This window comes from Cottoperca gobio, chromosome 16 (assembly GCF_900634415.1).
Source record: "Cottoperca gobio chromosome 16, fCotGob3.1, whole genome shotgun sequence".
In the NCBI taxonomy this organism is placed as follows: Eukaryota; Metazoa; Chordata; class Actinopteri; order Perciformes; family Bovichtidae; genus Cottoperca; species Cottoperca gobio.
Genome location: NC_041370.1, coordinates 23,064,967 through 23,081,852, shown reverse-complemented (window position 1 = coordinate 23,081,852; position 16,886 = coordinate 23,064,967). Strand labels below are relative to the sequence as shown.

Here is a 16,886-nt window from a genome sequence, read left to right as displayed (position 1 = left end):
CCAAAAAGACCCCAGGTTGCACCTTAGCATCCACATCATATATGCTCACTGGGGATTGACAAGGTAGAGTGAGACATGTGAGTGTGAGTGTGTATGTATCTGTGCTGTTTGATGTTGTGAGGTACATAGAGGGGGGCACAGGCACCACTCACAGTTGAAGATGCCCGGTGGAGGGTGCTGGGTGACCACGGGGCAGTTCTCCTCATCGCTGTTGTCCCCACAGTTATTCAGCTGGTTGCAGATCAGCGAGCCCAGACGCAAACAATTCCCATTGGTGCAGTGGAACTTGCACTCTGTAAAGCGGGGAGGGTTGTAGGACAAGTAGAAAGAGAAGAAACATTCCTTAGCACAATAGAGCTGCATTCTCAGGGTTAAAGCAAATACTTTACCTGAGTTTCCACTTTGCATCCGAAGAGAACAACATGTTTTGTTCATTCAAGGTCTGTAAGTCTTTATTGCTTTTAATGAATGATATAATTGATTGATCTGCTCCTTTTTCTGTAGTTGAAACACTGGGAAGATGTAGAATTGTGTTCTAAAAAGTAGCCTTTAAAAAACTAACAATACACCATTATTAATGGAAATAATTTAATTTAAAAAATCAAGAGGTGTTCATGCAAAAAGAAAGTACACCCACACACAAACCGTGAAACTGCAATTGTAGTGCATGCAGGCACACTCTAAAACGGGTAATAGCACTGATAAACTGAACACACATCAGAACTACTGGCTGCTATGTGCGTTATCTACGCCTCAGAATGTGCAAGGTCATGTGATATATGTTTTGTTTTTAACCTGTAAGCTCAAACACAAAGCAGAGTTAATGTGTTGAGTTCACGCAAAAACAAGGTCAGACAAAAAGTGGCTTCTCGTTCAAAACAACAAATAAATAAACAGCTTTTCAAACGGGCCTTTGATGTGCCTCAGCCCCGAACCATAATGTGCTTCTGTCACAGTTATTACCAAAACGCTTCTTTCCCCCTAAATATTAATATGCCTGATTAGCACTATCTGGTGAAAAAAAACAAAACACCTCAAACCTTTAAATGTGAAAATGAAATATATATATTTATATATATATATTCTGGAGGGAATATATAATCATGTTGAACTCTAATCATAATAAGTGAAAATAACAACAACAAAGTGTTTGATGCACTGGAAAGCAAGGCCATGTTCATAAGCCTCGGAGTTTGATGTGTGTGGTTCGGTGCAGCCTTTCTCTGAGAGCTACACTCACACTGAGCCACCACCACTCCAGAGAGGGAGAGTCTCTGCACAGACGAGGAAATAAATACAACGTGAATGACAAACAGTCACATGCACGGTTATATAGCCTACTCTAAGAAGAAGAAAATATTGTTTGGGTTTATGGACAGCAAGTGTTTAATACACTATATACAGTATATATGTTGGCTCTTTTATAGTTCAACAGAAACCACAAAGGTAATTTCTTTGTAAAGGTGAAGAGTACTCCACTGATTTAGCATTGCACTCCTTTAACTAACTGTGGCACTCACAATGAACCGTTTAAATAAAAAAGGATCTAACGCTACAGACCAAGATACATTTATTTTTTATTGCCGCCTACATAACCCACAATGCCACACGACCACATACAGTGCGGTCGAAGATTCTTAGGCCAAAACACAAGTTCCTCCTAAATAAGACACTTTAGGCTTAAGTTCTCCTTAGCTGAGGGTCTAACTTAAGGGTGTCACACAGAATCCCTTAAAAGCGTTGCTTAGTTAAGGAAAAACACTGACTGCATTAAAAGATTACATTGGTAACATTCAGTAATTCAGTCAATTCTTAAGTATAAGACCAAGATAAGGAGAAATCTTCAAATACTTAAGTGCACATGTTAAGGAAACCTTAACTTGGAAAATCTTAACTTAAGGTGTTTCGAGCAAACGCCCGCTGGTGTCTTATGCTAGTAGCAGCTAATGTTCCTCGAGCTGCTACAGAGGTCTGGTAAGCTCAACACCACCAGATCGTTTTCCTTTTCAAACTTGTAGTCTTCAGCCCGAACCAACTGGGGGGTGTTGAGTTAGAAAGACGTGAGTCAGACCCGCTCTAAACTACATTAGCCCCTACAAGCTTAACACAACCGAATCTTTGACTGTCATTGAAGAGTTGCATTGTGCGGGATGTATGCATGCCTGGTTCTGCTGCATCAATTTTGTTCTTTTTTTAAACTGTCCATCCTGAGTGCCACAATGTTTCAGGAGTGTACTGCATTGCTGCCTTTTTTGAATTTGGTTAAATCTGAGCTTCTTTAACGGCAAATAAAAACATGGATTTAACAATTTTTTTTTTAAAATAAAACAAAACAAGCAAAAAACGTGTAGGCACTTATTCATCACCGAGTTTTGCCTGCTGTCTCCCTTCCAGGTTAAACCCAGGGCAATTGGTCCACCAAGCCCTCTGCGACTCATTAAGCTTATTGCTGTAAGTGCTGGCAATAATTGAAGGCAACATAGATGAGCATATGAACATTTTTTTTATCAATTCAGAGTTTCTCTTTTCTGTATTATAGAGTTTAGTGAGGAAATCAAAGTGGAACTGTGAAAGTGAGAGGACCAGTGTCCGGGCACTGATCGTCTTCCTGTGTGCAAGACGTTCACTAAAACAAAAACACATTATTTTATCAATACCCCAAGTAACATCTATGGACATAGCTTGAGTTTTACTGGCAGAGTGTTTGAAGTAACTGTTGCTGAGTCCTTGTCAAAGTAAATGGAATTTAATTTGCGGTTTCCAGCATCAAAGAAGGAACCGCTCATCAGGAATTCGCTTTTTTCAGAAACAATGTCCTGGTTACTCAAGATAATCCACAGAGCACACAGTCTGCACTGCTGGTGTCTAAATACAAGTTCCCAATGAAAACTGTTGACGAGTGTGTGAAGTATTGACAGGAACCACATAATTGTTTTTAAAGGAGACATTGTTTGAGTGTTTCACATTTCAGTTTTCAAAACTTACTGTCACCAGTCAGAGAGGAATAGTGTTTAATAATTAAGTGTGTGGACTGTTTGTGAATTACACACTTACAATGTAACCTGGATAGCAACCCATTAGGTGTATTGTGTATTTACTTTAATAAATCATATTCTGGAGGCCTTCATTCCCTCCTGAACAACTACTGAACAAACATTACTACACTACACTTCACAAAATAAAGGCTCTAATTTATCACTGCCAACACAATTATTACTGTAATTAAAAGTCACGCAGACTTTAACAAATAATAATTAAGTGGAGGAGGCGGGTTCAACAACAGTGTTGTTGAAAAAGCTTTGTGAGAGATGCAGAGAGAAAACCTTCTGCTATAAAGCACAACACCATGGAGGAACTCTGCAGGGCTGGAGCAGCTTTCTAACCTAAATGAAAGCTTTGTTTGGGAGAATGTTGCAATCAGCTCAGTATCAGCTGACATGAGGGCCTGAGAGGAGGACACATAGTGTTGCACTTCCATAATACTACAGGACTCATAAGAAACGGATTAAAACAACACTGGCCAAATTCGAAGCAGCTATCCGAGATATCCTGGCGTTTGGAATTCAAAACGTTTTTCAGTTAGAATGAGATTTTTAATTTAGTAAGTTAAACCAAAGCATTTAAGTATTTTTGTATAACAAAACAAAATTCTGGTGTTACAGCCTCATGTTATCCAGATCTTACACTGGAGTAAAAAATACATATCAACACAAGAACAGAGAGATGTAGCCTATTTGTAGCTAAATAATCTATTTAATACAATACACAATATAAAGAATACTGTAGAATACACCATAAATATACCAAACTACTACAACTAAAACATTAACATAGGATAACATGCGATAGCAGGCTTGGGGTTACACGTTGCAACCAAATGGCTGCACAGCTAACCTGAGGCCAGGAAGTGTCAAGTATAGAGAAAACAGCAACTCACGGCTGCAGAGTACTGAGGAGGTCATCAGATACAACACTCCGTTCAGCCAAGTGGTTATTTTGGGTGCTTAATCTTCAAAATTGAGTAACTTGGAAAGATCCAGGACGACATGACATCGACCTTAAACATCTGTACAGCAACAAGGAAAAGAAAAAAACAAGAAAGTGCTATTTGGGATTTGTCTTTGCAGAACCATTTGATGTTTAGTCTAACACATGAATCCTGCTTCATAGAACGGTTCAGACTCCAACTGAAATATTCAATCAAATGATTTCTTTGCCATAGTAACAAATCAGCCAGACTGTGCGCCAAACTCATTACTTAATGTCATTACGCAGGTCTAATCGACCGCTGTAATGAAGTCTCAGTCAGATTCTCCACTGTTCTGCTCGGGATTCATATCTTTTTTTCAATTCTTATCCTTGGCGAGGTAATAAATGGAATATGGAAGCAAAAATAAAAATCTTTCCCACAAAGAGCGCTGTGTTTTGTTGCAGGTAATCAACACACACAGTCCTCTCAGCACTCAGTACCTGCACATATACACAGCAGCACAGCCAACAAACACCTTGCAGGCCCCATTCCCGGAGCGAGTCCTTCCGATTTGCTCGGCTGGCAGTGAGCGACCTAATGACACTGCACATTTTCTCCTCTTCCTCCTATAACAAGAACAGCTTGTTCTGCTCTTGTCTAGACAGTGGCGGGGGGGAAAAAGGCAGGAACAGAGATCCGATTCAAAGAACAGACCAGCATGACCGTTCTTTGGAACAGGCCCTCTCCCCTTCTTCTGAGTGGCAATTAGTGAAGCCTCAGTGACTAGCCCAGCCTCTCCTCTCCTCGCTCTGTCGTTCATTTTATCTTATCTATTACTCTGATCGCCTCTTCTTTCAGTCTCATCTCCTCTTCTGTCCATCCTCTCCTCTTCAGCTCTATCATTCTCTATTACTCTCCCATCTTGTCTTCTTCCCCTCTCACTATCCCTTCTATCCTCTCACTTTGTGGATTTGCTTTTAGTCTCCCATCTTCTGGCCATCATGTCTCCTCCGCTGCTCTTCGTTTTCTCCCGTTCAGCTATCACATGAATTTAAAGCAAAGCTTTGAAATATGGGAGAATGAAAGGCAACAGTGAACCTGTCATCCCCTAGTGAATTATGCATGCTGTGTGTGTCTGTTACAAATACAGACACACACACACACAGGTTAATTAGTGTGATTTGAAAATGCCAGACTGAGTGGTGAGATGAACGATTCCTCCAAGTTCTGCCAAGATCTGATCAGCAGAAACGTAAATGTGAAGAATGAAGAAATTAGCAGGAAGCAAACAAAAGCAGTAATAGGAACACCATCCAACACGTTCAGGTCTACTCCATCCGACAGCTTGAAAGAAACGATATGAGAGGTCACGGTTGACAGTTATTTTACAGATAGAAATGTCATTATTCTGCCGTTGAACATTCACAACAATATAAAAAGATAAAATGGAGGTTATCTTTTGAAATCTGCCATTTCTGTTTAGTCTTTCAATCCCCTTCATTATAATTTGCACAATAAGTCATAATCAAACCTAATAATCAAACACAGATCAAAGTGTCTCCTTCGCAAACATACAGCAGCTAAAAATGAGAACTGATGAAAAATCGGATGCTATCAAAATATGGTAATCCAAAAATGTTTTATTAAACAAATAAACAAAATGTTTAATCTGATAAACCCCATTACAAATGAATGGTGTGCAGTCAAACTTGTTCAAAATATTTCAAACTTAGAGTAGAGACCCAAGATGTGCCAACGATTACAATTAGGTGGAGCTGTGCTGGAAACTCCGATGTCAGCAAACTTGGTATTAATAGGCCCTTTTTAACAGAAGGAATTATGCCACCTCACAGCATGAAAAGCACAGGAGTAAATAATAAAATGAAGCATGGCTGAATTCCATTTAGCTGCTTCAGCTCTGGGTCCTGGTTTGGTGCATGCTGGCTCACTGTCATGACTTACTGGGACACAAAAGAACAGCATCATTAACGTTATTAGTAATATCTGTATATACAATATCAAGTCAAGATGTTGGCCGTGCAAACACGCCTACAAGAATTGTAATGTCCTACATTTCCCTGTCTGAATGAAGTTTAGCTGTAATCGAACAATAACAGGACTAATAGGAGAATGAAGGGATGTCAATCAAGTGCAGTCTGTACATGCCCACACAGTCCTGATGCAGATACTGTATCATGCATAGGGTTGTAAACATAAACCGTCAACACCAGTACACAAGTCCTAGATTATACAGCGATAATAACCTTAATATTTGTCCTTACATTCACTGCAGCTGAGTAGCATCCCTCCTTCTCTGCTACATGTATGATTTCCTCATCCAGTTATGTAAACAAATAGTAGAAATGTCCAGAGTAAGAGGTCAAAACTACAGCGTCTCTCAAACTGGAGCAAATGAAAGAGCCTTTTCATTTCACTGTTCGTGAAGCGAACAAGGTTGATTCTCAATTAAGCAATGGTGCAAACTATTTTCAATGAACAGGAGCTAAAGCCTGCTCGAAAAGTCATATATTCATGACATCGTTACATAACGCAACACAAATGTTAAATAACTTAAAAGAGCTAAAGTCCAGGGGGGCCCACACTGTTTTGGCTTGTGAGCTACTTTTAAAATGACCAGGTCGAAATGATCTACCTGTATTACAAAATGGTAAATAAATGTATTTATATACAGTATGTACTGAATATACTTTAAATATACAATATATGTTGGCGTACCTTGCTACACTGCATGAACCCTTATGGCACAAATACAATTCAATACATTTCTGGTCACTACTGATGACAGGTTTGCATAGTAACAGTAACTGCAGGCAGCCAGCCTCAAGCAGGCTTCCAGATGATCATCAGTCGTGGTGGATCGGTGCTTGGACTTGATCATCTTCATGTGGGAAAAGGCTGACTCGCATCAATAAGTAGAGCCAAATAATGCAGTCAAGGAGGGAGCACATGTCCTCATGTTTGGGTACTCTGTGAGTAAGTTCCAAAACTGTCCATGAGCGCTGGACTTCAGCTGAATGTCAGCCTGTCAGCATCTCATCCTCCACTGCAGATGAGTTCAGGTGAAACAGGGTGGCAATCTTTGATGCGAGTGAATCAACTTCAATATCTTCCCTAAATGGGTAGCCTAAATGGTAAATGTAGCAATTGGCTCGAGTAAAGCAAAGTCTTGAAACCGTTTCTCAAAGCGTGCACTGTCAGGTTGCGCACATGCCTTCCCTTGGGTCTCCATTTTTCGTTTGAAAGCATTACCTGAGCTGATCATGTTGACCACGGTTTAGTTTTTTCCTTGCAACTCTAAATTAAGCTTATTCAACATGTTGGTCAGATCGGTTAAAAATGTCCAGCAGCCACTGATCGTCATTAAGTTGCTTGTATTCTGCATTTTTATTGACAAGGAGAAACTCCCTTTTTTCCCCCTACTAGAGGGAGTAGATGATAGGCTATCATCTAAAAACAGTTTTCATATATACATATATATATATATTTGGGGTTTTTTAACGGTGCCTGTACTACACTCGATTTTGGGCGCCCTTGAGCTAAACTTAACTGACTCTAACTAAATGTTATTACTGTTTTTCTACCTGCAAAGGTCCATGTTGATAAAGCTACAATGTGTACATGTACATGTACATGTGTGCCAGGTGGTTCTGGGACAGCGGTACAAAAAGTTGGTCTGGAGCCTTGGATGAGGGGAATGTTGTCCCTCTGTGAATAATTTATAACATGCAAGCCCTACTTCTTTGTAGATGAATTTTGAGAAAAGAAATATCGTAAGAAATGTGCATGTTTTTACTGTCAGCTAATGCTGGCAATATATCATGTGTTCTGAACAGTAAAGCAAGTGGTAATAACTTATTCACCACTTACTGGCCAAACAACCACAAGTTACAGTAAACTTGGATTTGCGTAAGCACAGGAGCTGACATTTTCTTTACTGTCAATTTATTTCCCCATTTTGTCCCTTCTTCTCGCGCACTCTTTTTTTACTGTTCTTGTGTCTCTCCTCTTTTCCTGTCTGTCATCTCCTCTGACGTCAGTTTGTCATTCAGCTAATCCGTCAACCTGTCTGCTTCGACAGGCGAGCAAGGAACAGCTTGGTCTGCGGGAGAACCAAGACCGGAGGAGGAGGAAGAATACGAAGAGAAGAGGAAAGGATGCAAGGAGCAGAAAGAAGGACAGATGGCAGCAGCAACAATAGACAGGAAGAGCAACAGAGGGAAGAAAGGGAAGTGGCAGTAACAAGTATTAGGAAGAGAGGAGGAGGATGGTGGTGGTGGTGGTGATGATGAGATTGTGGGTGATAAGAGCTCTGAGGATGAAGGTGATAATGAGGACATGATAAGGATTGATAGAGGGAAAAGCAGGAGGAGATAGGAAGCAGAAACGGAGGATCACTAACATGAGAGGAAGAGTTAAACTACACGATTACCACATTTGAACCAAACTGGTCTAACCTCTCTATTATGACACCAGTGGAGTATAACAGGACGTGTGATATCGACTTTCGGCCGGCTCATTCTTTGCAGAACTAACGTTTCCCATCAAAGGTCTCAAAAGGGAATCTTTGTCTTCGAAGAAATGATTGCTGAGAGACGGAGGGAGGGCTTTTTTTGTTATTGCTATTTCCTGTTACTTTCAACTCCTGCAATGTTCTCCAGCAAGGAGAAACCAAATCCCACAGTGAGGAAGAAAACTGCTCATGCAGACTCAGACAGAAAATGTGTGACGTGAATTGCACTTTGACTAGTGTGTGTGTGTGTGTGTGTGTGTGTGTGTGTGTGTGTGTGTGTGTGTGTGTGTGTTTGTGGTTATGCCTGTGATATAACAAAGTGTAGTCGTCGCTTGCCAGTGACAGACTGGGGGCCGGATACTTGTTTTTAGCAGTGTGTGTGTATCAGAGTGTTTCTGGGTATGTGGCTACCAAAGTATCCATGTGTGTGTATTTCTATGCGTGTGTGAGTGAACGAGAGTCAGTGGGCTGCTGTTGCTGCAGTCACAGCGTAGCATTGCGGAGGCACACTGCTAATACAGCACAGTGTGTATGAAGGCAGGGCCATTAGAAGGAACTTGGACCCTCCGTGTGTAAGAGTTAATGCTCACTAAGTATATTTCACCATCACAGCAGACAGACGGCACTATTGATTTTGCATGCGGAGAAAACTGATTATACTGAGTAATTTTATCATTCCAATGAAGTGCCAACATTAATGTTGTACTAAGGCATACCATCTCACAAGACTTGTCCATTTTTTTATTATTATCATAATGACATCATGGAGTAATAAAATGATTGTAAGCTAGCAGCATGGCTCTGTGGATAGCTTTATTCAGATGGGAATAGGTAACGCATAGATTAGCACAACACCCGTGTACAGACATTCATAGTTCCCAGAGGATGGATTCTAAGGACTCTGGTGATACCCTGAATCCCGACTTATCGTCTAGATTCTAGAAAGTCAAAGTTTTCACTTTCCCATGAAATATCTCCACATACTAGAATCATGGTGACAGAATTTGTTCCAGACACACAACGTTCCCAAGTAGATGCATACAAATGATTTGGTTGATCCCTTAACTTTTCATGTAGCGTCATATAGAAGAAGAGGAATAAGAACGATCTTCAGTTGTGTTATACTCAGGGACAATGAATGTATCATAGGTCCACATTTCCATTGGTCAGATACTTTGGTTTGACCTAGTATCTACACAACTAACTACATCAGCCTCAGCTTTGGTGTTAGCAAGTTTGTGTGTCATCATATGTTAGCATGGTAATGCTAAACCCTTTTAAAGGGACTAGTATTGTTCTTTATTACAAGTTCTGGCCGTTTCATGGCATGGTAATGGAAACAATGCTAACCATGATGACAGTAAGTATCAAATACAGTTCCTTCAAAACTAGAGGACAATAGGCTGAATAGCACTCCTCTTGACGATATAACGAATGTTCATGTATAACATTTTTGGAATACACTTTCCATTAATGCTGTCCTACAATTCTTGTGTTTCCTGGAAAATATCAATCCAACTTTTAATCCAGGTTTGCATTGAGTATAATGCACAATGTAGTAGGTTTGCATTTTCTATGGTAACTGTGAGTTGCCAGAGTCTTGTACTCTTGTTCTCCATCACTCTCCCTTCTCCTGCTCTCCCTCTCTGCCCTCCAGCCTGCATCCTTGATATGAGGCGAGCAGCAGTTTTGCAGGGCGGTATGGTAATAAATGTGTTGCAGATGCGTTTGTGAGCCATGAAGGATTGGGGCATCTTTCCAACCTGCTGTCTTTCTGCCTCACTCCTCTTTTTCTTGTATCTATCCTCTCATCCTCCTCTTTTTCCTTTCCTTCCTTCCCGCCTCTCCCGTCATCTCCTCTTCTTTTGTCTGCCTTGTTTTTGACTCTGTCTCCCCTCCTCACTCCCTATCGCCCCTTGTCTTATCATCTCTTCTCCTCTCCTCACTATCTATCCTCTTGTCTCCTTTTCTAATCCCTAATTTCTTCACCCCCCCTGTCTCCTACTCTCCCTTCTCTGGCTCTACCAAGGATAATTAAGCATGTCAGAGTTGTGCTGACTTAGCACAATTGACACCCAGTGAAGGAGAGAGAGCGAAGGAGAGAGAGAGAGAGATAGAGAGAGAGAGTGACAGAAAGAAGTAGAGAGAGACCTTCAGGCTGTGTCTCCTTTCTGCAGTCCAGACAGTGCATCACTACTGTTCTTCTGTGTGTGTGTGTGTGTGTGTGTGTGTGTGTGTGTGTGTGTGTGTGTGTGTGTGTGTGTGTGTGTGTGTGTGTTCTGGGCAGGAAGTGAATGTACTTGTGTATGCCTGCGGGAGATGCAGTCACGCTATATGGCAGCAGCGTACACTGTGTTTTAACCCTCTCTATCTACTCTGTCTCGGGGACTCCTGCTGGCCTGGAACATATACATACACACATATACTGTATATATATATATATATATATATATGTATAGATATATACACATACATATATATATACATATATTTGAATATGATTTCCCCTTTCCTGTCTGTCTTCATACTGATGGAGTATGCGATTTCGAACACAGCCACTGTTTAAACAATGCTTGAGTATGTTTGGTCTTTGCCATGAAAAGATTTAACTTTATTTTATATACGAATTAAAATACTTATTCACTGACATCATGTTGCATGAATATCAATTATTATTGCCCTGCACTGTTATGCAATATTGTATTATGTTTATTAAGTCCCTTTAACCTCTGAAGCCCTGGAACTAGAAAAAAACAGCAAAAACAACACACCCAAAACTCTGGTCTCCTTTAAAAGGTAAGCAGCTAATATGAATATGGAATATGAATCCATAAGTAAACCCATTTATATTGCCATTCTACAGTAAATAGAGATGCAACAAAAGAAAAAATAAGACTTTTATCCTCGCCTAGTATATAAACTTAATTTCAAAGGCAACATCACCATTATAAGATCCAATGGATAAGGATGTATTTGAATGTATTCTCCTACTCTTTATTACAACCGGGATGTAAATGGTATTGCAAATACAATAAAAAACACTATTTATTATCATATAGCTATGTTACAAATATTACAAATCTCCCAAAAGCATTGACATTATAATAAAAACGATGAATATTCATTTTCATATATTAATAAATGCCCTTGCTGCTACATATTTGTTTCATTTTAATTTATCCCCAGACGTTCAGAGCAGCTTTTTGCAACAGTCTTCGTCAAGGTCCATGCTTTTGATAAAAGTTACTTAATTTACAATTAAGAATTTTTGATGCAATACATTTTTTTATTCGCCCTCTATCACAGTTGATTTGTAAAACGTTTTGTAAATATAGTTTTTAGATTTGGGATTTTATTTGTTTAATTTTCGGATACATGAATGTAACCATAATAATAATAACCATAACATAGAAAACAGCAGTTCAACACTACAATTTGTTGAAAAACCCTGCTCCCACCAGTGAAAGTCAATCAACCTTGACTAAGATGGCCAGTAACTCCTCCATAAGGCTCACTTAAAACACAAATTTGAATGTAGAACCTTAAATAACAATAATATGCCAGTTTTGGTGAAAGTAATGTATTCCTTGGTGAAACATTATGGCAATAATTTGAAGTTTCCAGCAATACCAAACATGTAATTTTAAACTGACGATAAATGATCCCGGATACTTTGGGCAGAACTTGCTCTTATATTTACGAAGGTTATATTTGTACAACTTTATTATCCAAATACTTTGTAATAATACATAGTTTGGACAACATACAGTTGGTTTACTGAGTCTAAAAATTGAAGACTCCATGTACAGTATAACTTGCATAACTTCCATAAATAGACCATCTTCCACTCCAGGGGAGGTCCCAGCACCAGGTCTGTTGGGCTCAAGGAGTTAATGGGACCCTGCGGGTCTTCCATCACTAATGCTGTTCTAGAGCAGATGTTTTCAAACTGCGGAGGGAGAGACTGCCTGAGGTAAAATGCACAGGTGCATGCCGGCGTTCTGAAAGCAATGGGAGCTGATAATAGCTAATTTGGCATACTGTTAATGTTACCAATTTGCCAGATGTAACTAAAATATAGACCAAAACAGGTAATTCACTGACTCCTTGGCAATGGATGGGGGTCAGTTGGCTTGATTTATTTTTGGTTTCTTCACTTTGTTTCTTTTCCTTTTTGGGAATTGGTGTACTTTTTGATAGTGTATTAATTATGTACTTATTGAAAAACATTATCTATTTTTTTAATGTATTTATCACCCTGACTGGGTTTGACGGTTAATCAGATGGGTGTGGTTTTCATTTTGAAATATTTTCATGATAAAAGATCCAACTGTGGTTAAAATGGAGTCAGTGTGCTGGTTAATATACCCGAGTAAAACACCATGATTGCCTTTAAGAAGAAACTGTCTAATTGGCGTCCTGTTATCCCCATTTGTACGATTATTCGCATCAAGTCTACAAAGACCCTAAAAAGACACAGAGTTGTTGGAGAGAGATCAGGAAGGCAGTGTTGCTCATTGGAAGGCTTCAATCAAACTTTGAAGCTGATGTTGCTCCAAAACTATTTTCAATTGCCGTTTAAATCAGACTACTCAGATTACAGTAAAATGAACTTGTCCATGGTCACATGACAAGCAGCAGTGGGAAGCTGACAAAGTATAGAGTGTGGACTGGTACATGGAGAGGTGCCAGTTTGCCTCCTGGACACTGCCAAGGTTCCCTTGAGCAAGGCACCGGACGCCCACTGCAGTGACTATGATATCCATGTGTTTCTTTCTTTCTTTCTTTCTTTCCTTTGTGGGTGTCACTCTTGGGCTGACTGACGTGAATAGACGCTTGTTTGTTGAACAAAGGAATGTCCAGATGCAATTTGAAAAATCAAAAAGGTTATTTGTGTATTCTGTCACAACTGATGCAAAACTAAAACAAAGGTTATAAACTAAATGGTTTATAACAAGGTCTAAAGACTGTGTGCTTTTCAGTCAGCCGCTCCACTAGTCTGCAGCACCTGTGGTGTTACTCATCCTTGATACATGATGTCATCATGTTACCAGCGGAAGTGAACTCTTCCCTGCTGTCACTCTTCGCACTCTAACAGCAGACCGATCTTGGTAATTGGCCTCTCCAGCACATTGGTCTGTGTTTTGACTTTTACAGCTCGCACCAAGTTAGTAAGTCCCTTAGTGTCCGCCATGACATCCAACACTCTTTGCGGGATCCAAGAGCTGAGAATTCAACCACCATGACGACGTCTCCATGTTTGAAGCTTCTTTTCTACTTGCACCATTCCTGCCTTTCTTGCATGAGGGGTAAGTATTCCTGGCACCGACGCTTCCAGAATAGGTGGGCTATGTACTGCACCTGTTTCCAATGGCGTCTTACGTACAGGGTGTTCTTGACGAAGACTCCAGGTGGCAGAATTGACTTGTTTTTAAAAAGCGAGATGTAGTTTAGGGTTAAAGGCTCCAGGTCTCGGGGGACAAAAAAGGGTTAGCGGTCCCTCTTCATCCAGAGTCTGACTCTGGTCCCCTGGCTTAAATGAAGAGTCTAAATTTCACTGTGTCCTTTGCTGTGTACATGTATCACGATTCAAATTTGATTCAATTCGAATCCTCCCATTCCATTTCTCAGCAGCACTGTACGTCTGTCATCACGTTTACATTGGAAACTTTGCAGTCTGCAGCAGAATCCGCTCTCTATATGAGGGCACCTTTGAGGATGGACACAATGCCATTTGGTGAGAAATGCTGAAGAATCCTGCTTGTTTACAACGAAAGGTCTGTGTCTTTGTCTTTTAAGGGATGCAGGGATTTATTTGAATCCTCTGTTGTAAGAGAAAGCTACAGGGTAATATTAGATTGATAGCAGCGCATTGTTTTGTTAGCACATTGACATTTTATGTGATTTAGAAAGGACTTTATGAATCTAAAATACTTTTTTGGCAGTTTTAGAGGTAAAAACAGTGGGTCTTTGGTTCCTACGTCAGGGTGGAGTTAGATGGAACATAAGAGCAGGATCATTCCACTGGTGCCTTACCAGCATGCAGCTGCAATCTGTCATGTCCCCTCTCTGTCTCCGCTAAGAAATTCATTCCAACAACATAATGTTCACTTCAACATAAATGTGATGGTGATTTTTCTTATTTTTAAAGGGATGAGAAGGATTGTATCAAGGCTTCTCAAATTAGTTTCATTGTTTTGTGGTTTTGCCATAGATGAACCTTCCTTGTCTGCACATTTGCTTTGTGCTTTTAGTCTCACATCTGAAGGACCTTTATCAGTCAGTATTCAAAAACATCGCTTTTAAATATATTAATGTATTATTTATGCATCATTCTAATATGCATCAGATGTAATTGGGTGAGAATAAGTTGCACATCCTTGACAGGGTCAATTACATCCACAGTTCTGCTGAGTTTATGGCCTCACTCTGCACTTTATGAAGCCTTGAGCTAATACATAATAAGACCTACATGGATATAAACCCATTTAGATACAAGATGGATGATATCTTTATCATGATGAAATCACCTGACAGCAATAATGGCGCAGTCTGACCTAGCCCTCTTCCCATTTTCTTTGTGCACTTTCCTCCATAACAGACTTATCAGTGCATTACTCAGATGAGAAAGAAACATTGAAAATGTTGGCTCTGTGTGTTTTGCAGCTTAAGGTGCTGATAGAGCATCAGGTTAATATTCACTGGTTAGCGTCGACAGTCGACACCTCATAAATATGTCCTCAGGTTGCCTGCTCACTGTCAGCTTTAACACTCTGCCCACGCATACTCCCACACACACGAATAAGGTACAGACACACACACACGCACGTGCACGATACACAGACAAATATACATGAAACATACACTCACGCAAATGCACACACAAAGACATGCTCATGCACACACATGGTGCAACACACGCCCACACGCTACCTAGCCAACCTAGCAGAAGATCTCAGCAGGCAATCTGGCTGAGCCAAAATAACGTCTTAACCTCAGCCATCATATCAACAACTGAATCAGAGTAGATAGGCAGTCTGGCTGGCTTGGCTGTTCAGCTAAACAAATCAAGGCTGGTTAAATGAAAAAGATGTGTCCTTGCTGTGCAGAGGAGACAGTGGTTTGTGCAGAAAATGTTAAGAAATGGTTGTATATCATGTTCTGTTGACCGTCATCATCCAGTTTGTTCAATCACCCATCTGACGCATCATGGATGGAGAGAGACAGGAGAAATGGCCTGTGTTAAAAACTGGGGCAGTGTAGATGAAAACATTAGTGTTTAGCAGACAGGGAGGGTCTCATGGAAGACAATATTACGTTACATTATGGGAAATGTAGAATCCAGTGATTTTGGAGCATGATCAATACGAGGGGCCACTTTTCTCAGCCGCTGCTGGATCAATTTTGACCGTTTTTTTTTAAATCCAGCTTTATCATACTTAATTAGTATAAATGATTTCTCTGATGTTTAACATGTCCTTGTTTTAAAGTCATTATTTTGTGGTGCCCAATTTGTCACTGTCAGCAGTGCTGCCAATCTTGGGACTACAAAAAAGCCGCATATTTGGATAACTGAACGTGATGTGAGAAAGTTTAATGTGAGAAAAGTCGCTACTGATTCCAATTAGTCAATCAAAAAGTCTAAGGTTTTGTTTCCTGTGCAATCTGTTTGGTTTACAAGCCTTACACTTACTCATATATTTATATTTTGGAGCTGAGGCCTGGGTTCATGAAAAAAGTGGAATGTGAACGAGGAGGCTGAATGCAGCTGGATGGAGGTTTGATAAGCCATCTGAGGAATCAGAGGAATTTAGGGAGTGGAGATTGAAGCTATAATGTAAAGGCTGCCACACATTGACAGCAGCTGCAATACAACTATTGACTACACTGAGCAGAAATACACACACACACACACACACACACACACACACACACACACACACACACACACAACACATACCGATACAGACACGTACATAAACCCCGCCGACATGCACACATACTGCGATCCACATATACACTCACACTTGTAGACAAGGATACAAATAGACATGGTCACAGACAACGACACACACACATACACGCACTCGCACACACACACATACACTCAAACACAGTTAATGTGCCTATTTAGGTCAGTGTAAACGTAGGCTGGATGGTTATCTGACTGACTAGTAAATAAGTTGGATAGGAAGTAAATAAAAGAGACAAAATCAGACAGGAGGCAGCCATGTACAGAGAGACAAGGTAAACACACACACACACACACACACACACACACACACACACACACACACACACACACACACACACACTGCCCAGGCAAGAGTGCATAACATCATACTTTAGCTTCATAAACCTGAAACATTACGGAATAAACATCTG

At 40.2% G+C, this 16,886-nt stretch overlaps 1 protein-coding gene across 2 annotated transcripts in view; it reads right to left on the bottom strand.

Moving 5' to 3' along the window:
* The window catches only part of ldlrad4b (low density lipoprotein receptor class A domain containing 4b), a 212,055-nt gene that overhangs the window by 112,714 nt on the left and 82,455 nt on the right, over nucleotides 1-16,886 (bottom strand). For both annotated transcript variants that reach the window (XM_029450880.1, XM_029450881.1), the window contains one exon: nucleotides 153-293. In XM_029450880.1, the coding sequence (XP_029306740.1) occupies nucleotides 153-293 (141 nt within the window). The remainder of the gene's footprint in view (nucleotides 1-152; nucleotides 294-16,886) is intronic.